The sequence below is a fragment of the Chenopodium quinoa genome, unplaced genomic scaffold (genome assembly GCF_001683475.1).
Source record: "Chenopodium quinoa cultivar QQ74 unplaced genomic scaffold, ASM168347v1, whole genome shotgun sequence".
Lineage (NCBI taxonomy): Eukaryota > Viridiplantae > Streptophyta > Magnoliopsida > Caryophyllales > Amaranthaceae > Chenopodium > Chenopodium quinoa.
This window is the reverse complement of record NW_018742616.1, coordinates 1213923-1240402: the sequence shown is the minus strand read 5'-3', so window position 1 is coordinate 1240402 and position 26480 is coordinate 1213923. Positions and strand designations below refer to the sequence as shown.

The following is a 26480-nucleotide window of genomic DNA, read 5'->3' as shown; positions in this document are numbered from 1 at the left end:
TAGACAGCTTTTTGGCTTTTAAGGTTTATTAGATCTTCCAACTACCAAGAGTGATGTAAATGAGGTTGGACTTTATGCATTTTTGACTCGAGTTTATGTGTTTCAAAATCTATTAAGAGGATGTTTGATATCTACAACTCCGTATTTGCTACACCTTTCATTCTTATTTGTTTTTGACGTTTTGAATTATGTGTGATTATTAAAAATTCGTGTAAAGTAAAGGTATTTTGGAATAATTCAATCATTAAAAGTACATCTCTATTTAAAAAAAAATATTGTACATGTGTGTCGAAAAAATTAGAAGAGAGAGGAGAGAGAATGTAATAATGAGTATTGAAAAACTTACTAAATAGTACAAAAAGTACAATTGTACATGGAAAATTAAAGGACATTTGAGAATTCAATGGTAAAGCAAGTGTAATTTTGTCCAAATTTAATGACTAAAAAAAGAAATATACTAAATATAAAAAAATAAAAAGGAGCACCTAAAAATGGAAACGTACAAAATAAAAGGGAATGGGGGAGTAGCTTTTAATTGAATAACTTTCCATTCAACTACCTCTTTTTATGGTATATAAATCATCGGTTCAATCAATCAAATCTTGGAATACACAGTTAATGAAAAGATACTCCTATGTAAATCGTGACGAGTTGATAGATACAAGGCCTGCAATCATTATGGTCAGTATATACGCATACGAGTATATGACTGCATACAATATGGATAGTTAGGTATGTAAGTATATTTAATGTTGTATATATAAATACGAAAATAAAAAGGTAAGAAAGATCAAAGGAAAGTGACGTAAGTTGAGTTGTGTAAGAAATGTATGATCTCTCAAAATAATTGTAAGGATGCATGAAAGATAACAGTATAACTATGAGTTATATGAAAAAAATATAGGATATCCTCCACGTGCATGAATATATAGTAAGAATTCATGCATCATCTTTCCACAATGAGAGTGAAGGATAACGTCAGAGCTTTCCTTCCGGTTTAGGGGATCGATTCTTATTAAATGTCTTTTGACTATTTAACTACATTAAAAAAAAAAAAAAAAAAATACCATGTCTTCTTTTTCCTATATTCCAATATAATACATGAATATATATATATATATATATATATATATATATATATATATATATATATATATTCATATTTCTTACTATAACTTAATTTCTTTAATTAGTGAATACATTCAATGCTTATAACTTACCCCCTTATTTATTTTGGACTATTTATTTTTACAATGAGTAATAATTTGTACAAAAAAATAGAATAATCACACTATACCATATTTTCGATCAAAAATCTAGTTTTCATAATTTATTTATCTTTCTAATGCTACTATATTTCCTTTCTATGACTCTTTCTTATGATAATTGACAACCTAATTGGCCAATCAACTACTCCATACTATCCATATCATAGCACATTTCAATATAACCAAATTTATAAACGAAATCTTATCATATGGATCATATCCACGTGTACTTATAACATTTTTATGTGTTTAGGCGATCATTTTAAAACCTACCTGATATTATATTCCGGACCTACAATGACAATATCATAAGAATTTAATTATAATACTCTACTTCACTACTTGTCCTTTGTCATGTATCAAAACAACCAATGAATTAGTACGTCTTATCAATTTAAAACGAAAAAATCATTAAAAAAACGAGTGTCAAATCAATAAAATTCGTACCAAATCCCAAAAAATAATGAAAAATTCAATAATTTCCCAACTTTCGCCCAGATTTCCTCTTCCTTTCTGTTGTCAATTCCCAACTGCCCCTTCAAAAACCAACCCATTTCCCTTCTTTCTCACTCCTCAATTCGCTCTTACAACAAAACCCCATTTTAGGAGAGAGAAAATGAGCTCTCTTCATGGCGCCGCAGTCGTTGCCGGCGACGGCGGTGGTAGTTCCAGCGGCGTTTCCGGTGGTGGGTTTGATCAGAATGTGCTTGTGATGAGACACGGTGATCGGATGGATAACTTTGATCCGAAGTGGGTTACGACGGCGGAGCGGCCGTGGGATCCGCCTCTTTATGATGCCGGAAAAACTAGAGCGTATAATGTTGGTATTGAGTTTCGAACTCGGGTGGGGTTTCCAATTCATCGCGTTTTTGTTTCTCCTTTTCTTCGATGTATTCAGACTGCTTCTGAGGTTGTTTCTGCTTTATGCTCTGGTGGGTCTGATGCTTCTCCCTCCTTTGACCCTTCTAAAGTTAAGGTATATCTTTTTTGATGATCCTTTTTAACCTTGTTGTTGTTTGGGTGATTATATTGGTGATTTGAATTACCCTTCTAAAGTTAAGTTATATGTTTTTGGGTGATTTTTTGACTTTTGTTGCTGTTTGGGTGATTAAATTGGTAAATTGAATTACCCTTATAAAGTTAAGGTATATTTTTTTATGATCCTTTTTACTTTTTGTTTCGGGTGAAAACAATGGGATCTTGCCGAAGGTCCGATGAAGTGGTGAAGACTAGATTCGATCCAAGAAATGTTGGGCCGAAGGTTTCCTGCACAGTAAACACACGTAAACTAGCCTCGGGGGTGTTGCCGAGAAAGGCCCCTCCGATGCTAAAGTCAGTACAGTGCGTAGAAAGAGAACACTATGCAAGAGAATTAATTGCTTGAGGCTTTGCTTGAATGAATGTACAAATGTAATATTGATGGTTTTTATACCTCTTCATACATGGAGAAGTTGGGCCTTAGCCCAATTGGCTTGCCTTGAGGACTGATCTTTGACTTTAGCACAATTGGAGAGATGAACCTTGACCTTGGGCTTTTAATTGGATCATTTAATGCCTAAGCCCTATTGGACTAAATTGGACCCAAACAACTTGCCCCCCAGACCCGATTTGGAAGGATGACGAGTCGGGTTTGATTTAATCAGAAAAGGAGGGAAGTGAATGATTTAATTAATCCAAAAATTTGAATTTAAACTGCAATTAATGAGATAACAACAGTTAAGGCGGATAATTGCGGAAGTTGGACGGATAATGGGCAGTTTAATCGCAAGGTCGTGTGTTTAACGGTTACTTAGTGGGTATTTAAGAGAAATTGAAACGCGGACTCCCCGTATTCCCATTTAATGAGATAACAACAGTATCGGTTTGCCGAACAAATTGAGCTGCATTACGGCATCCTTGAAGCTGATGGGTATTGGTGCCGAATGCCCGTGGCATCCGATAGAATCCATCGTCCACCCCCGGGGTATGTGGGGGTGTACACAAGACAACTTCAGTATGGGCTGAGGTTCCCTTTGGACGTATTCGTCCGAGACTTGCTGATCCATTACAATATATCCCTATGTCAGCTAACTCCTACTAGCATCCGAAGGGTGATGACATACTTATGGGTCTGCAAGTTCTTCAAGTATGTGCCGAACCTGCACTGCTTCAAAAAGCTTCATCGGCTAGTGCCAAATATTCAAAGTGGGCACGGAAGTCATGGTTCTGGGTGGTACCGGATTGAGCCTCGGCCCCAGTACCTAACCATGTGGCCGAACGACTCTTCAGATAAGGACTGGAGAGGTCAATGGATTTGGGTTAGGGCACCCACGGACCCGGGCCACCCTTGCGTCTTCAGCGCTCCCCGGTACCTTGCTGAGCCTGATCCCGACATGGGAAGTCTAGGTCCCCCCGCAGATAACGGTCCAGATCCAAACCTTAATCAACAGAATATCTTCGGCAAGCTGCCGAACCGGGGGGGCAGCGGCCGAATGCAGCATATCCCGGAGACTTGGCTCCCCGATACGCATTATGTTTTCCAAGAGAACATGCTAGCAGCTGTCGGCCTCAGCCGAAAGTTTAAGGATGGTAAGCTTCTTCGGCTGGGGCCGAGGCTTTTTAATTATCTCTTTTCCTCCTCTCACTTCGCTTTTTTATGTTGTACCAACCTAACTGAACTGACCTTTCCCCTTTTCTTTTTCAGAGCGGGACGAGACCAACGTCGGCATTAACTACGCTCGTCTTGGCGTCAACCGAGAACGAGTTATAACTGATCGGGCCCCCTCTATCACTGAACCGAGGCATAGGGAAGTTCATCTAGACTCTTCCCACTTCCAAATTGAGGCTGTTGCTCTGTATCAGAGGCAGAAGCCTTGGTGGAAGAAGAGAGATCCCTGGTTTCAGCTGCTGGACGAAGAAGCTGAAGCTGCTCGTACGGCCGAAGAGGTTGCACGGGTTATTGAAGCTTGTGAAGGAGGAGAAGGTTCCTCCAGGGCTGCTGAAGAAGAAGCTGCAGCTAGGGCAGCTGAAGAAGACGAGGCTTTGCTGAAGACCTCGGTGAGCTTTCAGACTTAACTTTGTCTGTTTTTTTTTTTTTTTTTTTTTTTTTTTTGTACTCACATTCTTCCTCCCCCCTGTCTTTTACAGTCTGAAGAGAGTAACAGACACAGAGAAGGGAAAGCCCCTGTTTGTCCCGAAGACCAGATACAAGAAGAGTCTTCAGACTCAGACATGGACGAGCAGCCGCTTCAGAAAAGGCGCCGAAGAATGGACATCATCGGCCCGCATGACTTTCAGCGGAGGCCGATGACCATCGGCGTTGAAATAAGGGAACCCGAGGAAGGCAATGGATCGCCGAGGGTTCCCCGGCCACCACCTAAATCACCTCCAAAGACCCCTCCGCCACCTCCTGTGATGGAGGTGGATCAGAAAACTCCTGAATCTAAGGGTGGGGTCCAAGAAGAAGTTCAGGAGAGTGCTGCTGAGCACAAGAATGAGGATGCCGTGATGCCCAGTGCTGAGGGTTTCACGGCAGACATTGCAAGAGAGGTTGAGGCTTTCGTCCTCACCCCTGAAGAAGAAGAGGTCATAATAATTGACTCTTCTGAGAAGGAGGATGCTGAGCCATCCAAAGTTAAAGAAGCTCCGTCGTCATCCTTTCCTTCCTTCCAGACTCTGCAATCTGGAGAAATGGGTTTCTCGGCCCCCCGAATTCCAATCCCAGATCACATCTGGGACCTCATATGGGGTCAGAACCGAGAAGGTGCTGCAGCCTACTTCGGCGATTTTGCTGGCACGTCCGAAGTAGATAGGGCAAGAATCTGGTCGCTGAAGGCCACTGCTGGGATGGGCGAATCCAGCAGATCAGTTCCTGACCCAGCCAGGTCTAACCAACTGCTGATGATGCAGGTGATTTTCCTTGCCTTTATCTCCTCTAAAATTCAGCTCTATTTTTTATTTTAACTTGTGCTCCTGTTTCCAGTTCGTGCACAATCAGACTCTCACTGTTGAGCTGATAGATACCCTACAAGATAGGGTTGACGCTGCCGAGCACGACAAAAAGGTAGCCGAAGAGGAGTTAAAGCTTGCTAAGCTGAAGCAAGCAGCAGCTGAAGAGAAGCAGCAGAAGGGTGAGGAATACGAGAAAAAAGCTGCTGAAGCCTTCAAAACCTTCTGCGACGCTATGGAGAAGGAAGTTTTTCCCCCACTGATGGAAGGGGAAAAATTCCTCCAAGAGCACATGGGAGTGGACATCTCCAAATTCAAGGCTACCATTGAGAGCCGAATCCAAGAAGGAGCTGCTGCACAAGCTGAAGTGCAGCAACGGCTAGAAGCTCTTGAAGCCAGCAGAATGGCTGCTGAAGAGATGCTCCAAGCCAGGGATGTCCAACTCTCAGAGGCTGCTGCTGCTGCTGAAGCTCAGAGAGCTAAGCTCCAAGAAGTTGAGGATCAGCTGATGGCCAAAAAGGAAGAAGTGGCCCAGGCTCAGACAAAGGCTTCCCAAGTTCAGCAGGAGCTGAATGAGCTGAAAGGTTCCTCCTCCAAGCTCGCCGATGAGCTGAAGAAATCCAAGGAAGACTTGGAGGAGACCCAGAAGAAGTTGGCTGATGCTGAGGCTCTACTCAAAGTCCGTGTCTATACCCAGGAATAATATGAAATGGGTTTCAGAAACGGGTTCAGAGTGTGCCGAAGAGTCTGCCTTCATGCTGAGCCGAAGTTGGACTGGTCCAAATGTGCTGAATGGGTCCAGAATCCCGAAGACCCTCATATGAAGTATGAAACTCCAGTCGAAGCTGAAATCCTTAAGGCTGAGGAAGCCGAAGAAGACGCTAAGAGAATGGAGTTGGAGGCTGAACAGAGGGAAAGGGAGGCTCGGCAGAGTGCAAAGCCTGCTTCTTCTGCTGCTGGGGCTGAGACCACCATGAGGCCCAACAATGCTGACCAGTCTGATCCTCGGGCTGAAGCATAGGAACTCGGGCAGTCGTCTTCAGAATCTTGCGGTTCATCATGCGCTCAACTTTAGACTTGTCGCTTTCTGAATTTTTTGCCTTGTTTGTTTTTTGCTTCAGCTTGCCTTGTCGTACAAAACAGTTTAATTTTTTGCTTCTGTACGTATTTCGGCAGCTGTTATTTTCCGCTTGTGGGCGGCTGCCGATACAGTTTATTTGAACTTGTAGCTCAATTTCTGAGCATAAATTATTAATTTGATGTTCTTTTCTTCAGCTGCTTTGTTTTTGAGTGCTTTACTGTTTCTTCAATTCTGCTGAACATAAACTTGCACTGGTAGTGCTTCTTGAGTGGATTAAGGATCGGCTGAAGATCCCTTGCTGGCTGGTGGATAACTGGAGCGTATTTTTGACATTTTTCGCATTTCCGGACCAGCTCCTTAGCATCTGCGATCATGGTGGGCCAGCAATATCCAGCCCTCAATGCCTTGTGGGCTAAGGTCCTTCCCCCAATGTGGTTCCCACAGATGCCGAGGTGAATCTCCCGTAGGATATAATCTGCATCTGTTGGTCCCACGCATTTCAGCAATGGGGCTGAGAAGGACTTTTTCAGAAGTTCCCCCCTGAAGACAATGAACCTTGAGCAGGTTCTCTTCATCTTGGAGGCCAAAGCTTTATCTTCGGGAGTTTCTCCCCGAAGCTTGAAAGCTAGGATGGGGTCCATCCAACTAGGCTCTGGGTCAGCGCAGCACACTTCAGGTGCTTCGTCGACACTTCTCTCTCGACGCACTTCTACATATACAGATCTGTTCAGCTCGGTAAGAGATGAACTGGCAAGTTTAGAGAGTGCATCGGCTTGAGTATTCTGACCCCTTGGGATCAGCTGAACCTCAAAAGTTTTCAGCTCTGCAATGACTGACTTGGTCTTGGCAAGATAAGCTATCATGGAGGGCTCTTTGGCCTCGTAGCTGCCGCTAATCTGATATGCAACTAGCTGAGAGTCTGTTTTCAGGCAGACATGGTCGGCTTCCAGGGAGATGCACAATTCTAGGCCGGCGATTGCTGCCTCATATTCGGCTTCGTTGTTCGAGGCCTTAAAAGAAAATTTTAGTGCATACTCAAAGGATTTGCCTTCGGGAGAAGTTATCACTACTCCTGCCCCCGAACCGTTTTCGGTGGAAGATCCATCCGTAAACACGGTCCAGACTTTCTTTTCATTGTCTAACGCTTCTTGGTATGAGCATTCGGCCAAGAAATCCGCTAGAGCTTGAGCCTTAATGGCAGCCCTCGGACGGTAGCTGATGCTGAATTCGGTGAGCTCAAAAGCCCACTTGGCTAGCCTACCAGATTTTTCAACCTTGCCGAGAACTTTTTCCAACGGCTGATCAGTTAAGACCACTATCTGATGGCAATCAAAATAGGGCCTCAGCTTCCGAGCAGCTACTACTACCGCGAAAGCGACTTTCTCGAGTAGAGGGTAGCGAGTCTCGGCATCCATCAGTGTAAGACTAACAAAGTAGATCGGTTGCTGACTTTTACTTTCTTCCTTCAGCAGTACTGCACTGATGGTGGCTGGGCTAACGGCCACATACAGGTACAAAGTTTCTCCTTCTGCTGGGCTAGCCAGCGTTGGGAGTTGAGCCAGATGCTCCCGAAGCTGTTTAAAGGCGTCTTTTTGCTCTTCCTCCCAAACGAGCTCTTTTGTTTTCGGGAGTTTCAGGGCTTTGAAGAAAGGTAACCCCTTATCCGAAGCTCTGGAAATGAACCTCGAGAGGGCTGCCATTCTTCCGGCGAGCCGCTGAACATCCCGCTTTGTTTTCGGCTCAGGAAGGTCGAGCGCCGCTTTGACTTTGGAGGGATTGGCATCAATCCCCCTTTTGCTGACTATGAACCCAAGGAATTTCCCTGACTTCACGCCGAAGACACACTTCTTCGGATTCAGCTTCATTTGATGCTTTCTTAAGGTGGCGAAAGTTTCAGCCAGGTCCTTTACATGGTCCTCAGGTTTTTTGCTTTTGACGATCGAATCGTCGACATAGACTTCCATGTTTCGGCCCTTTTGATCGGCAAAAACTTGATCCACCAGCCTTTGATAGGTTGCCCCCGCATTTTTCAATCCGAAGGGCATCATTTTGTAATTGTACACCCCAGCGTTCGTGACGAATGCTGTCTTTGCTCGATCGTCGGGGTGCATGAAGATCTGATGATACCCCGAGAATGCGTCCATGAAACTAAGCAAGGCATGGCCACTTGTCGAATCGACTAGCTGATCGATCCTCGGCAAGGGATAGAAATCCTTCGGACAAGCCTTATTTAGGTCCGTGAAGTCAACGCACATCCTCCAGGTACCATTGGGCTTCTGAACCATCACCACATTTGCCAGCCATTCTGGATATTGGCAAGGTTCGATGAATCCTGCCTCCAGCAATTTTTTGACCTCGGCTGCGATGTCTCGGTTCTTATTAGCGGGGTAATTCCGCTTCTTTTGCTTTATTGGTCGACACGTTGGGTCAACATTAAGCTTATGGGAGATGAGGTCTGGACTTATCCCGGGCATATCAGTTGCCGAGAAAGCAAACACATCTCTGTTGTCCCGAAGGAGCTGAATAAGTTCACAACAGGTGTTCGGATCAAGGTCCATCCCGATTGTTACACATTTCTCAACGTCTCCTTCGGCCAACTCAACTGTTTCAGTCTGTTGGTCCATGTCCATTGCTGACGGACTGGACTCTTCATAATCTCGCCTGCTGCCTATGTCAGCAGGTGTCCCAGTCTTTTTGTTCTTCGGCTGGCTCTCTGAGTCCTGCTGTTCAGCTGAAGAGCTAGCCTTTTCCCTTTCGGGCCCTTTACCTCTGGGTTCAGATCCTTGGGCCGAAGCACTTAGGCCTTTCGGCTTTTTTGTGCTTGGCTCTCTTTCTTTTTCTTTCTCCTCCTCATCCTTGTCGTCATCTGGGCGACTACTGGATGGCTTGAGGTAGTTGCACCTTCGGGCGTCCTTTTGGTTGCCCTGTATCCTTTCGTGGAAGCCGGCGTCTGAGACGTAAATCATCAGCTGATGATAAGTTGAGACGACCCCTTGGATCTCATGAATTATGGGTCTCCCCAAAATCACGTTGTACACTGAAGAAGCGTCAATGACCAAAAATTCAATCATGACGTTCCTGGCTGCCTCATCACAGCCGATGGTGATAGGAAGTGTCACCTTCCCATCTGGATAAGTTGAAGCCCCGTTGAACCCGGATACCGGGTAGGGTACCGGCGTAAGGTGCTTGGGCTTCAGCTTGATTTGATTGTAGGCCTTTCGGAACAGAATGTTTGCTCCGCTGCCACCGTCAACAAGGACCTTACTGACGTCGTGGTTGGCCACCGTGGCGATGATCACCAACAGATCCTCGTGAGGGAACGTTATCCCCCGGCAGTCGGCGGCTGTGAACGTCATGTTCGGCACCGGCGATTGGGGAGACTGAATGTCAGCGTTGTTCACCTGGTGAGTCAAAGCCCTAAGGTGTCGCTTGTGCTCCCTCCGAGAGCATATTCCTCCCGAGATAACATTGATCGGAGAGAATTTCCCCTCCGGTTTTTTTACTGATCTTCCGGGGGAAGTCGAGGTCTTGCCGAGAGTCCTTTGCTGACTTCTCGGACTCTTTTTTCTCGCGGTGATCCGCTATGTATTTTTTCAAGTATCCCTTCCGGACCATGTCCTCTATCTGGTCCTTCTTGAATACACTCCTCAGTGTTGTGTCCCGGAGACTCGTGGAACTCGCACCACTGATTTTTATATTTTCGCTGATACCACTCTGGGAGTGGTCTCGGCTTTCGGTAACTCTGCTCCTCCTTCGTCACGCTGTAAATTTTGGCGCGTGGAAGAGAGAGTGGAGTGTAGGACTCGTATCTGCCTGTGTATGAGGCAGATTTTTCCTTCTTTGGGTCGCTGGCCGAAGATTGCTCCGAGGCCTTTGACTTTCCCTTTGCCTTATGGCCTTGGCCTTCAGACAAGGGTATTTGTCTTTGTTTCCCTCCCCCGAATTGAGGTTGGGTTTTCGCTTTGTTCCATTCTTCGGCTCGGATGAACTTATCCGAGGCATTCAGAGCTTCCTCTAAGGTCTGCGGGGTATGCATGACCATGAAGTCTAGGAACTTCCCGGGCTGAAGGCCATTCTACATTGCAAAAACGGCTAGCCCCTGGTCCAGCTGAGAGACGCTGGATGACTCGTTACTGAAACGGGTCAGATAGTCTCGGAGGCTTTCGGTTTCCCCCTGTTGCAGACTCATGAGTTCTGCAGTAGTCTTCTCTCGGCGGTTTGCCGTGGAAAACTTGCTCCTAAACTTGGAGGACAGATCATCCCACCCTGTTATGGAGCCTTGCTTTACTCCCTTGGAGATCCACGCTTGCGCGACCCCCTTGAGAGTGGTTGGGAAATATTTGCACCAAGTCGCTTCGGATCTGGGGCAAAGATGCATATGAGTCTCATACGAGGCCACGTGATCCTTCGGATCCGAGGTCCCGTCATATGTGATGTGCGACGGTATTTTAACCGTGGGCACGTGCTCTTCCAGTATCCATTGCTCGAATGGCGAACTGGCGGGTAGCATAACGGCCTTGCCCTTGATCCTGGCCGAAGGGACCGCGCTCCGCCCTCTTAGAGAGGTAGGAGTGGTTTTCGTCCCTGGCTGGGAAGTCTGGGCCTCGGCCGCAGGGAACGAGAGGCGACTGTGCACGCTCGGTTCCTTGCCGCCGAGTCGGTCGAGGACGCTTCGACGAACAGTCTCAGGTCGTTCTCGGTGAGTAGATTCTGGCCGAGAAGCTGAGCTGCTGCTCTTATGTGTTTCTGGTCGGGAGGATGAGGATCCTTTTAAAAATTGAGGGTTCTTTTTCCTCTCTTTTTCATTTTTCCAGGTATCCTCTTCCCACTCTTCCAGTTCCCGGAAGGAAGGAAGCTTCCCACCATCATGGTCTAGCTTCCTCCGCTGATGTCGGGTATGCGGAGGAGTTCGATCACGAGGTGGTGGCATATTTTGTGCCCTCATCGCCTCCATGAGCACTGCCAGCGCTCTTGCCACCTCCTCCGAGTTGGGCCCCGTCAAAGGGGTCCTCGACCGAGTATGGGAATGAGGGCGCACAGTCAATGGTTGGCTTTGGGGCACTGAATGTGTCCTATGATCGGACTCACCCCTGCTAGACCGAGAGTGACTCGGCCTATGATGAGAGTCATGAATTACGGGAGAAAGGGAATCCTCCCTGTATGATCCTCCCCCCGAGCTGGCACCCTTGGGAGAGTTCCGGTCCGGCGAGGGTGATGGTGTAGGGGTTTTAGGCTTTTCGCCCGCTCCTTGACGGAGGCCTTTGCTCTTGCGGTTCTTAGCCATTGCTACTAAGATAATTGCAAGATGATCTTCGTTAGAAATTTGGCTTAAAGATTTTTGAAAGTCTTCCCCACAGACGGCGCCAAATTGTTTCGGGTGAAAACAATGGGACCTTGCCGAAGGTCCGATGAAGTGGTGAAGACTAGATTCGATCCAAGAAATGTTGGGCCGAAGGTTTCCTGCACAGTAAACACACGTAAACTAGCCTCGGGGGTGTTGCCGAGGAAGGCCCCTCCGATGCTAAAGTCAGTACAGTGCGTAGAAAGAGAACACTATGCAAGAGAATTAATTGCTTGAGGCTTTGCTTGAATGAATGTACAAATGTAATATTGATGGCTTTTATACCTCTTCATACATGGAGAAGTTGGGCCTTAGCCCAATTGGCTTGCCTTGAGGACTGATCTTTGACTTTAGCACAATTGGAGAGATGAACCTTGACCTTGGGCTTTTAATTGGATCATTTAATGCCTAAGCCCAATTGGACTAAATTGGACCCAAACACTTTTGTTGGTGTTTGGGTGATTAAATTGGTGAATTGAATTACCCTTTTAAAGTTAAGGTATGATGATCTTTTTGTCTTTTGTTACTGGTTGGGTAATTTAATTGGTGAATTGAATTGTGGGTATTTTTAAATTTTGATTTAGGATTTATTGGGTATAATTAAGTGATGGGTGTTAGACTGTTAATCAGTGTTTAGTTTAGCTGAAATATGGAATTGAATGATTATTACAAATGACTTTTGTATTAATTAAATTGGATGATCATTATAAATTTAAATGATTTCTGTTACTGATGTTAATTCATGAGAAAGCTGACGAGTGATGAATTGTTCGACTATAATGCAATTTTGATTGAAGTGTTGGTTAAATGTGTCTGTTGTCATTGAGTTGTTAAAGAAGATTCGATTTTGGGAATATTGGATGTGAAGATCATTGTGAAATACTTAGACATGAGGGTCAATTTTTTGGATTGGAGAAGTGGATTGAAAGATGCTAATTTGGTGTTATGGGAATTGGGTTTACTGATTCCGATAGGGAGGATAGTCGTGAGCTCGTGACTGCATGAGAGTGTGATGTTGAGGGAAAGCTAGAAGAAATTTTTATAAAGGGACAAAGAAAGAGAGGGTGGAGGTGTAGTGATAGACTGTAAGACTCGTAAATGTGGATAATGTACTTGTAAAGTTGTAATCATCTGGCCTATGATTGGATACCAGTAAAGCAAACTGGATTGACATGGAGTAATTTTCAAAATGCCATGCCATAGATGTAAATGATAATATGATATATCCTAGGAAATCAGGAAGTTTTTTCTAGTCTTTTCTTTTTTTGGTCCTGGATATTGTAGGTTGCTGCTATTGGTAGAAGAAAATGGAAAGACTGGGAAGTAGGGTGTCGGATGTATATTGGACGAATATTTTGAAGGTTTATCTACTCTATGATGTTGGTTGTCAGCAAAAAAGTACTGATTAGGACAGTATCTAACTATCTACCTCAAAATGATGTGATTTTTAGTATTGCCTCGTTGAGAGAGAATTAAGAGAAATTCTTTGGTTTTATTTTCTATAGAAACTTGCTTTACTCTGTCACCTCTGTTATTTTTTAGAAATTGCTGAAAATCATTACCAGAGCATATTATCGAGAAAGACTAAGCAGAGTATTGGTTCATTGGTGAACTAAATAGTCGGGAAGGATGAAGGCCTCCATACGAAGTGAAATTACCACTCTATTCTCCCTCTCTCAGTTCATGTTCCCGGATATAATAGGGCAGACTCATGTTCCTGCATATTTTGATTGGCACTCCTAACAAAACGTCAAAACCCAATTATGGAAAATAAGGGTATTGTGTAGTTACTTTAAATCTGGTGGGGGCTTCGGTCCTGGTCTGTTGCTTTTGGCATTGATTAGTTTAGAGTTGTGTATATACAGGCGTAGACCAAAGAGGTTATTGTGTCAATTTTGATCATCTCATACGTCAGTAAAATTTCCATTCTCCCTCTCTCTTTGTTTCCTCTCACCTTCATTGAACCTCATTACATCTTATTTATAAAGATCCCTAAATATGCCTCTTTACCTTCACCTGCATTAGCTATTTTTTGCAGGTCTGAGGGTTTGATCCAGACACATCGGCTTGGCCTTAGGCTACCTCTTTGGAATATTCTTTGCTTACATGTTCATTCCTAATTCTTCTTTCCCCCTATTTATTTGTAACCGTCATCCACTAATTCATCCCTCGTATTTTATTTTTTTTTAATTTTTTTTTTCCCCACTTTTCAGCACAATGTAACTTAAGTTATAAGTATCTTATATTAGTCAGTTGAAAGGAATGGTGGATCATACTTCTGGAATTATTGTCAGTCATGAAAACATATAAGATTTAAGAAACTTGGATATAACATTCAAACCAACTGTGTAATATTCTCTAACTACGTTGCAGGTTTCCATTGAGTATGGGTTGTGTGAGATGCTGTGTAGAGAAGCTATAAGACCTGAATATGCACCTAAAGATGGTGTTTTTCGCTTTAACATTTCCGAGCTTGAAGCTATGTTACCTGCTGGAACTGTAGATCATACTGTTGAAAGAATTTATCAAGAGGTAACAATACCAGTTTTCTTTACTATGGAATGATACTAGTAAATGCACACTCCGTATTATGTAAATACACATAATTTTGTCCTCAGCTGAATCCTCTTCTGGTTCAAATATAGATGCCACGATGGCAAGAAACAGTTTTTGGTTCTAGGAGCAGATACGAGCATGTCATCCAGGCACTTGCAGATAAATACCCTAGAGAAAAATTGTTGCTAGTTACACATGGTAAGCTTTATTTGTTGCATTTTTATTTTGAATTTATGTGAATTTAAATGGCATACCGTAAAAGGTTATGTTGTTACTAAAATTTGACCATTGCCGTGAACAAGCTACTAATGCAATGTGGTATAAAGTGTAACAAATTGAACCAGAAGATGTTTCATAGTGTTGAACATACTCTTTCCGGGACTTGTATGAGTAAACAGCTTCCTTACTGTTTTGTATTACTGTATTGCTCTTTCTCATTGTTCGCGCCTAGTATGATATGTCCCTGGTCTTCCAATAATACGAGGGCCCGGGTGATCTTAGGTAGAGCACATAGTGAGCTAGGATGATTGCACCTTTTCTGGTTTAAGGGTGAAATGAAGAGAGTTGGAGGGTGCCTGGTGGCTGGTGTAATTGACATGCTTCCTTACAGATCTTTTTCATAATTGACAGTCATTTTCTTTGACTTGCTGAAATCTTCACTCATGCATAATTGCATGCATTTGAAGAATAATTTTACCACTTGACTTATTTTTTTGTTGATATGCAGGGGAAGGTGTTGGAACATCAATTTCAACATTTAAGAGAGATGTTACGGTTTATCAAGTAGACTATTGTGCTTACTCACACGCAAGAAGACGCATCACCTTTGGAGAAAATGGATCAGTTACTGCTGGAAGCTTTCAGTTGCTCACTGAACCACTCGTAACTGGTATTGGTTACACGCCATCAAATAGTTTGGTTGATGGTGTATGAGCCCAACGTTAGGACCCAGGGTGCTATGATTTATGAATAATTGTTTGCTACTACATTCAGTCGGGTATACGGAAGACTTGAGCCATTCTTTGTCATCTATAGCTTGTTATATTATTTTCAACAAAGCTTCAGATTACCAGATGTACAAGATGTTGGTCTGAAGCATCATTGTACAAAACATTGAGATTAAAAGTTTACACGAGCAATTTGTTTCATCTTCTTTCTTCACCCTCAACACTTAGTTAAAATGAGTTCTTCAAAGTCTCGATCATAACCAATTTAGAATTAAAATCATCTTAACTAGATAAAGAGAGTTCATAAATCAGATGCAAATATATAGCATCGAAGTAGATGAATCTGAGTACAAGATAAGTCAGAACATAAGTTACAGGTTAGCTGATCAGATGATCCTATCTACCAGCGAGGAGGGCTTGGTAATGGCTCTATCTCATCAAACACATCTGATGGGAAGTCATCAAAAAAGCTGTCAGGAGCTGCATGGTTGTCCTCCCGCTTTACTCTTGTTTCACCATTCATACCACCTCCACCAAAGCATGAAAAAAGGTGAACCCCATCATTGATGAGAGCAGGCTCATTTATGTATCCAAAGGGTGCAAAAAAGCTATAATCGAGCCTATCAATGAGCTCCTGTGTTTCTGGAAGGAATGGAAAGTCTGTTTGGAAGGGTGGAATCGAGGGAAAGGAAGGCATTTCTAGTAGTTGCAAGTCTGTATGGTTGTAGTATGTGTTCAAGGGGATTGGATCAAGACAAGTTGCGTTGTTAGCTTCAAAACACGGACAACTGTGGTCAATTGAACCAGGAAACGGTATCAGTTCCATACTATTCTTGCCTTTGCTGCTGTTAGAAGACGAGTTAAGAGATTGTGCTTTGGAGGATGATTCTCCCTCCATTGAAGAATTCTTAGAGACCTGAGAATCAGAAGAAAATCAATTCTTTAATACATGTGAATAACTTCAATAAATTAACATGAAGTGGTTGTTTGATAGAACAACTCTGTCATACTCAAACATCATTAGAGTAACTACTCTATATATTTACATAAAATCCATAATTTACAAATGAATTATGAAAAATTGACAAAACTATTTAACACCATCATATGATTATTCAAACAACACTAAACGTATAAACAATCAATATTAAACACGAACTTACAAAGTAATTTACCATAATATCATTTAAATACTCAAATAGATTATGTCAAATTAAGTTCAATTCTACTATCAAGTTCATCCTCTTTCCACCACTCCACTTAAATTAAAAATATGTTCGATCAATATCAATACCAAACATTCTAAAATGTTTACCTCGCGAAAGTGAGGACGATCCTTGGAAGTAGAAGCAGAAGATTTGTGCTTCTTTTTAATACGAGTAGGAGATTGAGAGTGCAAAAGCCTAGCCAATCTCTTTTGCCTGCTACTCCAGAAATTCTTGACATCATTATCAGTTCTTCCTGCCATATATGTCGCAATTTTCGCCCATTTATTCCCGAATTCTCCCTGCAATTCTATCACCATTCTTTCTTCTTCTGTTGTAAACTTGCACCCACTTTTTTTTTTTTTAAAAAAAAAAAAAAAAACGATCAGAAATTATGGAACACATACCCATCAGAGATTACACCAAAATTAATTCGAACCCATTTTTAATTGATCAATTTAATAATTATTACAAGAAATTAACAAGTTTTTGAGACTGGAATTTGGATAGTGGATGAAAAGTAACTGAAAACAAACTTACTAATTTCTGAAATACTAATATTTAACATTATACAGTAAAAAATTACTTTTTTCTCTAATGAATCACCATTCAAACTTCTTTTAAAATATTTAACTCAAACAAAATATCGAAACAACTGTATGAACAATATGAGTATGGGAAACTGTACGTGTAGAAAATTATGGAATCCACTACACGAACTCATAATATTACCCTGAACACAAACTTGTACGTTCATAACATTGAGACATTTAAAAGGACATACATGTCGTTACACTAAATTCAAACTAAAAAGGAATAAAATAGAAAGCATACATACTTTTTTAAGTTGGGACGAAGTTTATTAACCCAACGAAGACGACACGATTTGCCAGTACGTTGAAGAAGACCTTTGGATCGAATGGAGCTCCAGTCACGAGGACCATAATTCTTAACATGGTTGATTAAAACTTGATCTTCTTCGGGTTTCCACGGCCCTTTCCTAATCATTACTCCTAAACCACCTTCAATTGTATTATTAATACTATTGTTACTACTACTGTTATTGTTGTTGTAGTAATAGTATTTCTTGGATTTGCCGTGATTATTATTGAAATTAGTACACTTCTCCATTTTGTTGGAGTATCTATTTGAGAGAAGATAATTGAAATTGAGAAAATGGAAAGTGACGGTTAAAGTGTTGGTTAATGACTTTATGAGAGGGTGTAATTGTTGTCCCACACTCCCACATTCCCCTATTTTTTCGCTTCTCTTCAACCCTCATTTGAGTCATTTTTATTTTCTATTGGTTATATATTCTTGGATTCTTTTTTTTTTTCTTTTTTTTTTCCAACTTTTTAAATTAACTAGTCTTAAACCCGTACAATGCACCGTGGTTTAATGTATTATAATAATTGTTTTTGCATTTGTATAATTGTATTTTTGCCTAGTATTTCAATTTCATATAAAAATAGTAGAAAATATTTTAATAATAGTGTTAAATTCATAAATCCACTAGTTGCGAAATGAAACAAAACCAAAATTCTAAAACCCACTGGTTGCGAAATGAAACAAAACTATATGTGATTAAACTAATATGAGAAATGTTTGTTTCATATTGTTATCGAATTTAATTGAACATCTATTTTTAATTTACATAGAAATACTTACAACACTTTAAATCCATTATAATGCTAAATACTTATATAGATATTTAAACTCAATTCATATAAATAAAACTTACGTAAAAACTAATCAAAATCCTCATAACCATAAATTGATACATCCTATATCAAGCATCAAATTAAAAGTTAATGATCAACTATAGTTTTTAAATTGGCGTGATTAATGAAAATATTTGACATCAAAATAGAAAAAATTGCAATATAAACCTAAAAAATCCAATGATTAATTAAATTAAAAACCAATGATAATTGATTATATTTCAAAATGCAATATAAATTAATTGATAAGTGAACCAAAACTTTAAAAATATGGAACTTTCTACAGCGGCATGTACAATACTTGAATAAATGAATACATTTTAGCATAAAATACAATTTGTTGAACAAAATAATTCCATTATCCTCAAAAAAAAAAAAAAAAAAAAAAATATTCCATCTAAAAGTATGATTAATGCTGAATATTGAATTTTTCACCTACAAACACATAAAATCACCAAATAAATCACATCAACATTTGAAAATAGAAAAGAAAATCAAAATCGATTATTAAAGAGAAAATATATAGTGGAGCAAAATGTAAAATTTAGAAAAAGATTTTACTAAAAAAAAAAAACAAAAAAAAACAAAAAAAAAACCTCAATATAGAGTCTAGCTTAGCTTATGTGCAACCGGACATTTTGAATATTAAAAATAGGTACTCGTAATTTTATTATATAATGAAAGTACAATGTAGCATCAAGGAAAGAATACAAATAACTACTCTGCCACATGAAAAACATCATGTTAGCAATAAGTGGAAATAACAATTTAAAAACGTAATTAAAATTAGATCAAATGAAAAAGTTGTTGCAAATCTAGTTCAAATTTACAAAAACAGTACTAAAAACACAACAAACGCAAATCATAGACAAAAACGAAGTAAAAAAAAATAAATTTAAATTGAGATTTTAAAAAATGAAAAGGAAATATATAACAAACTAAAAAATATTGAAAATAGAATTATAAAAACTCCATCTTTAAACATTGTAAAAGAAAATTAATTATGCAAATCTTGTAAAAAATCCAAACAAAATATTGATACACAATTCTTCTTACAAAAAATGATTAAACACCAATCACCCAAAATTAAAAAACAAATTTCAGAAAAATATTGAAAAAAATTAAAATCCTACATAAACTTAATAAAAATCGAGATCTGAAAAAAAAAAGTGACACATGATAAAATTTAAAAATATTAAAATTCATAAAAAAAATATCTTTGAACATTGAAAAAGGAAAAAAAAAAAAATTCAAAGTTTTATAAAAACCTAGACAAAATTTAAAGCGAATTTGTTAAAAAATGATTAAATACCAAAGCAACAAAAAAGTGAAAAGAAATTTGAAAAAAAAAAACGAATTATAAATAAAGTTGAGGAAACATACGTTTGATTGCTCCCTTAAATTCAATACCGCAATTATTTTTTGAAGTTTGTAACATCTTAACAATTTTTTTTTTATTACTTAATATAAATTATGGATTTAGGATGAAAGAGAGAAATGGTAGAGTTAGGGTAAATAGAGAAAGCATAAAAAGTTAGCGAGAGGGAAGATAAACTATTATTAATTTTTTAGTGTGATTGAAAATTTATGTATATAATGCAATTTAGTGAAATCCAAGCGATACAAATGAAAATTGATATCTTTTTTTGAGGGGATTGAATCGTTTAGGAGTGTTTTTTTTTTTTTTTTTTGGTTTTTTATTTTATTATATTTTTTTCTTACACTTTAGTTGAAACGAAAGAGAAAAAAAAACAAAGAAAAAAAAGCAAAAATCATAAATGCAGGAAAAGGACAAGTGTCCTTTAAATTTCCTATTTAAAAATATTAGTATAGAATTTTTTTTTTTATCCAATAAATTATTTTCTTGAATAGGCATGATTAGGGAGTTGGGATGGAAAAGATGTAGAAGAATTGTTTGATGGATTTTCTATTTTAATAACTTTATTTGGATGAAAAAAACTATTTTCATGAATAGGCATGATTAGGGCATTGGGATGGAAGAGATGTGTGTGTGTGTTTTTTTTTTTTTGTGATTAAAAAAATTATTTTAAACACAGGAAAAATAGGAAGAGGACAAGTGTCCTTCCAACTTCTTATTTTTAAAATAATAGTATTGATTTGAGTTTGGTTCAATTTCAATTACTCCCTCCGTTCTTTTTTTATAGGCTAGAGATGAGATTGCTTGGAGTGTTAGGTGGTTTAATAAAATAAGATGTTTGTGGGGTAGATAAAGTTATTATTTTATTAAAAAGTAAAGTGGTGTGAGAGGGAGTGAGGACCATTGGAGGAGAGATAAATGATAAAGTTAAGTGTCATTTGGTTGACAAATAAAACATGAAAAGTTGAAATTCCTAGGAATTAATTTTTTTTGAGTTGTTTGGTTGACAAATTCATGAGAAGTAGAAATTCCCATGAATTTCCACTTCCCACAAAATGGAGGTATTTAATTACCTAAGAAGACCTAGGTAAGTTGAACTTCCCATGGGAATTTCCACTTCCTATGGTTAACCAAACACAATTTAACATTTCCTAGGAATTCCAATTACATTGGAATATAAATTTCCAAAGCATTTGCATTTCCCACATTCAACCAAACGAGGCCTAAAAGAAAGAGTGGGGACATTAGTGAGTAAAGATATATTATTAAATTATAAGAGATTTCCTAAAATGGAACTCTAGCTTATAAAAAAACGGACGAAAATAGTAACTCTAACTTATTAAAAATAAATAAATAAATAAATAAATAAATAATAAAAAAAACAAACGGAGGGAGTATGATTTTATACATGCAAAATATACTTCAAAAAATTAATCAATACAACAAAAAACAATGATGCTCTAAAATTTTAATAAATTTGAACAATGTTTATAATCAATTACGGAGTAATTTAAAACATTGTGCGTAACTAATTACACTTGTAAATCGTAATCAACACACTTGCAAATCGTATAAAATTTATTCATGATTACATTATATTCTTAAATACTTCTATTTATATTTTTCATTAAAAAATTTAACAATTTAGGGTGTGTTCTATTCACCTGATTTTTATTTATCGAATTTTGAACGTTTTTTATATTATCTGAACTTACTTGAAATTATCTAAACTTATTAAACCGTATTAAAGCTTATTTTAGTTGTAACTAGATGAAGCCCGTGCGATGCACAGTTTTATTTGTATTTTTCAAATAAAATATTTTACTAAATATATATTTATCTGATAAACACTGTGATTTTATTCGCTTGAATTTTTTTATTATAAAATAAATTATTAATTTTGCTTCTCATATTTAGATAAAATTCCTAATGTAAAAGGATAATATTTTATCTCACAAAATTTCATATGTGGCTGGCCACACCATATGGTCAGGGGTTACTCGGTTGGTAAAGGGTTACTCGATCGATCAAAGGTTACTCAGACGGTCAGGGATTACTCGGTAAGAGTATTGGTGTGTCTCATCCGGCCAGACGATATAGCTAGCCACATAGAAAATGCGCTGATTTTATTTTTATAATTTATATAAAATTTAAATCTAAAATGAATTGCAAATATTTTTTTCATTGGCTAAAATATAACATTTTCATGTGTCGCTCTAATAATTTTTTATTTTTTATTATAATCCTGCGTAGCTTTAAAAAAAAAATAGCTTACGTGGTATAATTCTATTGTAGCGTTTTAAAAAATTAATCCCACGTGGCGCTCTAATAAATTTTTAAAAATAGATCCTACATGGCGCTCTAAAATCTCGGGAAAAAACTCCCCTTTACATATATACTAGTTTTCCGGGCGGTGCCCAAATGGTTGATAAAATTTTAAAATAACATTTATACTTGAATGTTAAATATGGTCAAATAATTCATTATGATAATGTAGGTTATTTAGACATACGATATCATATGGCTTATATTTATATAATAATACTTTTTATAGTTTTGTTTGTAAATAGATATCTATGTTATTATTGACTTTAAATTATTTTTATTGAGCTTAAATTATTTTTACCGAACTGAAAGTATTTTTACCAAACTAAAATTAATTTTATTGATTTAAACTTATTTTTACTAATCATCTAATAAATTTTTAAATAAATTAAATAACAATGCATTTTGTATGCGGCTAGCCACACCATCTAGAACAAAGTAACCCTATAAAACTGACCGAGTAACCCCTGTAATACTAACTGAGTAACCTCTAACACTGACTAAGTAGCCCGTATCTATAACACTGATTGAGTAACTAATATAACATTGACCAAGTAACCCCTACAGCACTAACAAAGTAACTCTTGTAATAGTTGGTGACACGATTTGGCCAGCTACTTATAAAAGTTTGTGATTAAATATATTATAAATGAATCTTATTTTAAAGAACTTTTTAAAACGAATTTGATGATGGAAATAGATTGAGTTATAAAATATTTATTAAAAGTTATGATTAATTTTGTATATATGAAATATTAGAATTCTATTGATAATAAAACTCTATACAACAATTTTATCTTAAAAAATCTATCTAAAAATCGCTTACTTAGCATTATATGTGTCACAATAATATCTATTTATCTCCTACATGGCGCGACACTTGGCAAAAAACTAGAATTCCAAGTGTCGTTGTTGTTAGGATTTATAGCGATTTCAATCAAGAAAACACTTAAACAAAGTGTGGGAACAAATCCTAAATATATGATTACAATTCCAAATTGTAAATATCAAATACTAAACAAAGTATTACAATCAAGTATTTGAATTGTCAATGAAATTACTGAAAATATACAAAGACTACACTAGTGTGAAGATGATCAAACTTGCCTTTCCTCCAAAACGTTAATTCCAAGCATGAACATGAGAAAATCGATGTCCCGTAAGACTAATACCTTGATAAACTGTCAAAGGCGTGTAAACACTTTCCTAAAGAGATTTATTTCCTCTACACGGTACTTGGGTTAAACCGGAAATCCTCTTTGAGATACAATGGACAGCAATTTCGTTCTTAGCACTAGAATCGATATAAAAATGATCAATTCACCAAGATTGGATTAATTGAAAGAGTTTTTCTCACAAAAGTTTGCAACAAAATTTGAGAGAAAATGTGGAGAAATACTTTTTGGGAGATGAAGAATAAACTTCTGTCAATTTCTTTCACGAAACTTGTCTTTTAATAAAAAACTCAACCGTCAAGAAAAAATCGCAAAACAGGGAGGATCAGACGCTCCTCAACGTGGAGCGGGCGCTCCTCCCAAAAATTGCGATATTCCACAAAAAGGTAGTGAGGGGCGCGGTTTAGGTGCGACCAGCAGCGCGGGCGCGCCAACCAGGACGCGCGGGCGCGCAATCCTCACCCTTTCAATTTGCCAATTTCCAGAGAGGTGCACGGTTTAGGCGCGCTCTCTGCGCGGCCACGCCTAACTTGCGCGAGCGCTCTTCATGGTCGCGAGCGCGCAACCAACAAATATCTAACAATTGTCTCGTGGCCTGGTTGCGAGACTGACTTTATTTATTAATGATATATATGATATGATATGATATTAGATTTGTATTGGTTAATTCTAATCACATCATTTTTTTTTAATTGAATTTATCTGAACTTATTACCCCTGAAATTTGTAAAGATAAGAAAATCACCACGTGAATTAACGAACTAGGCATTTTGAGATTGAGGAGAAGGGTAAGAAAATCACAACCCCAAAGTATCTCTGGTGGAACACAATATTTTCCACTAGACCAAGCTTAGCTTGGTACGAAGTACATAGTTGTCCGTTTGATAATCATACATTCATAGAGAGTAAAAATACGAAGTAGGAGTACTCCGTATTTCCTAAAATAATTTTGTACAAATGACTCCACCTTGCTACGTGGCACCAAATTATTGGTTGTGTCTATGTGGAAGCTTTCCTAAGTCAAATAGAACTCGGTTACTCCAATACTCTTTACAATTTCCGTATATAAATTAGAAAATAAACCCAGAATTTTCATAATTTTTGTTAAAAAGTAAATCGAAGCTTTTCTCTCTTTGCATCTATAATTTCTCCGCCCTTGTTCTAAATTTCTTCACACAATAAATCAGGTTGGTTTTTCTCTTTCTTTTTTAATTGTTTTTTGTATTTTAACAACAATTTATTGCATGAATCAGATCTGATTGAAAATTTTCTTCTATTTGATTTAGAAACTTGTTATCTGAAAACCCAATTCATTGTTCTTCAAATTTACAAGTATATTTGGGATTTACGATTTAGATCTATGTGACATGCACTGTAAATTCTGTGATTATCGTTGAATTTGGTCTATTTCTGGCACTAAACCTTGATTCGCCTTTCAACGTCGTGAATAGATATTTTAATATTGTTAGATTTAGGGTTTAAGTTGTTAATTGCTTGGATTGATGCACCCTTGATTGTTAATTGTGTAAAAATATTGAATTGTGTTAATTAGGTATTTAGATTTGGACAATTGGGGGTAAAATTGAGGTGAATTGTTGATGGGTTGATTAGAAGATGGGATTGGTATTTCTTGATGAGATGGGTACAACTTGTTGATGGGTTATTTAGGAGATGATAAGATGGGGTAATTACAAGATGGGATTGATTGTCATTCTTTTGTTGGGATTTTCGATCCATGAAAGGGATTTACATAAGCCGAGATTATTGCCAAAACTTGCTGTTTTATCGTAGAGTTTGGGAACTTGAAGTTTGAATTTTGTTATTTTTAACTCACTGCAATAATGCTGCGGCGATGCCAAAACTTATCGGTTTTTTGTAGAATCTGGAGTCTTTGAAGCTTGTATAGAGTTGTATATTTGTTATATATGGGTTATTTTCATCGAATAGGTTATAGGTGGGTTTGTATTTGGTATTGTGATTAGGCCTTGGTGTGAAGTTTCTGGTGTATATGTATTTGGGGAATTAGCTAGGATATGATTTGGTATTTAATGAATAATTGAAGGATGAACCTTTTACTTCCTCCGTTGTAAAATAATGTATCATATTTCTGTTGTTTTCGGTTGGTTCTTTCTTCCTGCGAATTTTATTGATCTTGGTGATTGATTGATTGATTGATTTTCATGTCGGTGTTGCATTGCATTTCCTTTAATCTTGTTTTACCTTTGAGAGAAGACCATGCATCAATAAGATTGGTGGTTGTAAATGGCATTGCAAAAATTTCTTTTTTCCCTTATTTCAATAGCTGTCTGAGGTTTAAGGTCTTAGGAAGGGGTACTAGAGGAGCAGGGGATACCCACTTCACATTAATCTTCACCATGCTTGAATTATGCAAGTCTGTTTATCTGTTCAAAGATTTGTAGTGCTGAATTCATCAACTTGCTCAATGCTCATCGATATAACGCTAATTGCTTTTAATCTTTCAGCCTGTTCCTGAAAGGAATTGAGTCCTATAGAATCTTTTTCGACTCTGTGCATCACAGATTCATGATTGTATGGTCTGTTGATCCTGTATTCCTGTTACTGTTAAATGTTAGTTAAGTATAATTCTCCTTTGTTGTATGTCTAAATTTTATGTAACTGAGTTCTAATGTGTTGTATGTTCTTTGCAGATATGGCAACTGGAACAGCTCCCCCAAGAGGAAGTGCAGCTGCCACTGCCAGCCTTCGCCGAAGGAGGACTACCAGTGGTGGAAATGCCACAGGAGGGGCTTCGGGAACTATGCTGCAATTTTACACTGATGATGCTCCGGGTTTGAAAATCTCCCCAAATGTTGTACTTATGATGAGCATTGGTTTCATTGCCTTCGTTGCTATGCTTCATGTTGTGGGCAAGCTCTGGTTGGTGAGGAAAGAGTGAAGCAAGCCTTACTAGAAAATTGTTGGTTGGCTCGTACTTAGGCACCTTTGCAGTTTTTTGTTTTGTAATCAGCTTCGACAACCATATTAGTATTCTGCTGCTAAAATTTACGAGCAATGATGTTCTACTATTACGAAACAGAGATTAGTGTTTAATATATCGGCTTTTGAAACTTGTTGATCTTTTTGCCTTATCTGTTTAAATCCCAACCTTTCAAATTTATGATTGCGTCTTTCAGAAATTTCTTTTATGAATCGCTCATTGGTTATCCTTGAATGGATTGAACTTCATTCGATACATGTTTGCAGAATTCACATTATCCGTATCAGCAGCCTGATATCTGTCCATCTTATGACTGTTTAATGACAGTAATATCAATATATTGGTGTTTGAAACAATGTTTGATTTTAGAGGGTTCAATATAATCTATAAGTAATCACTCTACAGTGACAGATAACTTATGAACTAAAGTTAAAGCTAATATTGGTATTATTAGAGGACATACAAAGTACTTGTTCTGTTGTTCGAAAATTAGTCTTACATTCAATTTTGCGTCATTGCGTGAGCATTTTGGTACTACTTTCCCACTGGTAAAGGCCGTTTGGTGTTGGTTAGATTGTCACGTATCTAGTTAAAATG

General features: G+C 38.2%; 3 protein-coding genes across 3 annotated transcripts; 2 read left to right on the top strand and 1 right to left on the bottom strand.

The window, feature by feature from the left end:
- Nucleotides 1–1611: 1611 nt before the first annotated feature.
- Nucleotides 1612–15331, top strand: LOC110721509. Its single transcript, XM_021900676.1, has 4 exons — nt 1612–2244; nt 13991–14149; nt 14263–14371; nt 14901–15331. Exons 1-4 carry the CDS (start codon nt 1732–1734, stop codon nt 15104–15106), a joined length of 987 nt encoding a protein of 328 aa, XP_021756368.1. The 5' UTR covers nt 1612–1731; the 3' UTR covers nt 15107–15331.
- A 189-nt stretch (nt 15332–15520) lies between these two features.
- On the bottom strand, nt 15521–18895 carry LOC110721273 (transcription factor DUO1-like). Its single transcript, XM_021900414.1, has 3 exons — nt 17164–18895; nt 16436–16676; nt 15521–16036 (listed from the first exon to the last, which is right to left on the bottom strand). The coding sequence occupies exons 1-3, from the start codon at nt 17454–17456 to the stop codon at nt 15521–15523; spliced, it is 1050 nt and encodes a 349-aa protein (XP_021756106.1). The 5' UTR covers nt 17457–18895.
- A 6698-nt stretch (nt 18896–25593) lies between these two features.
- On the top strand, nt 25594–26063 carry LOC110721508 (protein transport protein Sec61 subunit beta-like). The gene has a single exon (XM_021900675.1). The coding sequence runs from the start codon at nt 25596–25598 to the stop codon at nt 25839–25841; it is 246 nt and encodes an 81-aa protein (XP_021756367.1). The 5' UTR covers nt 25594–25595; the 3' UTR covers nt 25842–26063.
- Nucleotides 26064–26480: the final 417 nt, after the last annotated feature.

Coding starts and splice junctions, on each gene's coding strand:
- LOC110721509 (XM_021900676.1), top strand. CDS start 1,732: ATGAAAAATTCAATAATTTCCCAACTTTCGCCCAGATTTCCTCTTCCT. Junction 2,245..13,990: donor TTGACCCTTCTAAAGTTAAG/GTATATCTTTTT, acceptor ACTACGTTGCAG/GTTTCCATTGAGTATGGGTT. Junction 14,150..14,262: donor TTGAAAGAATTTATCAAGAG/GTAACAATACCA, acceptor GTTCAAATATAG/ATGCCACGATGGCAAGAAAC.
- LOC110721273 (XM_021900414.1), bottom strand. CDS start 17,456: ATGGAGAAGTGTACTAATTTCAATAATAATCACGGCAAATCCAAGAAA. Junction 16,677..17,163: donor CTTCGTCCCAACTTAAAAAA/GTATGTATGCTT, acceptor AAAAAAAAAAAG/TGGGTGCAAGTTTACAACAG. Junction 16,037..16,435: donor ATCGTCCTCACTTTCGCGAG/GTAAACATTTTA, acceptor TCTGATTCTCAG/GTCTCTAAGAATTCTTCAAT.
- LOC110721508 (XM_021900675.1), top strand. CDS start 25,596: ATGGCAACTGGAACAGCTCCCCCAAGAGGAAGTGCAGCTGCCACTGCC.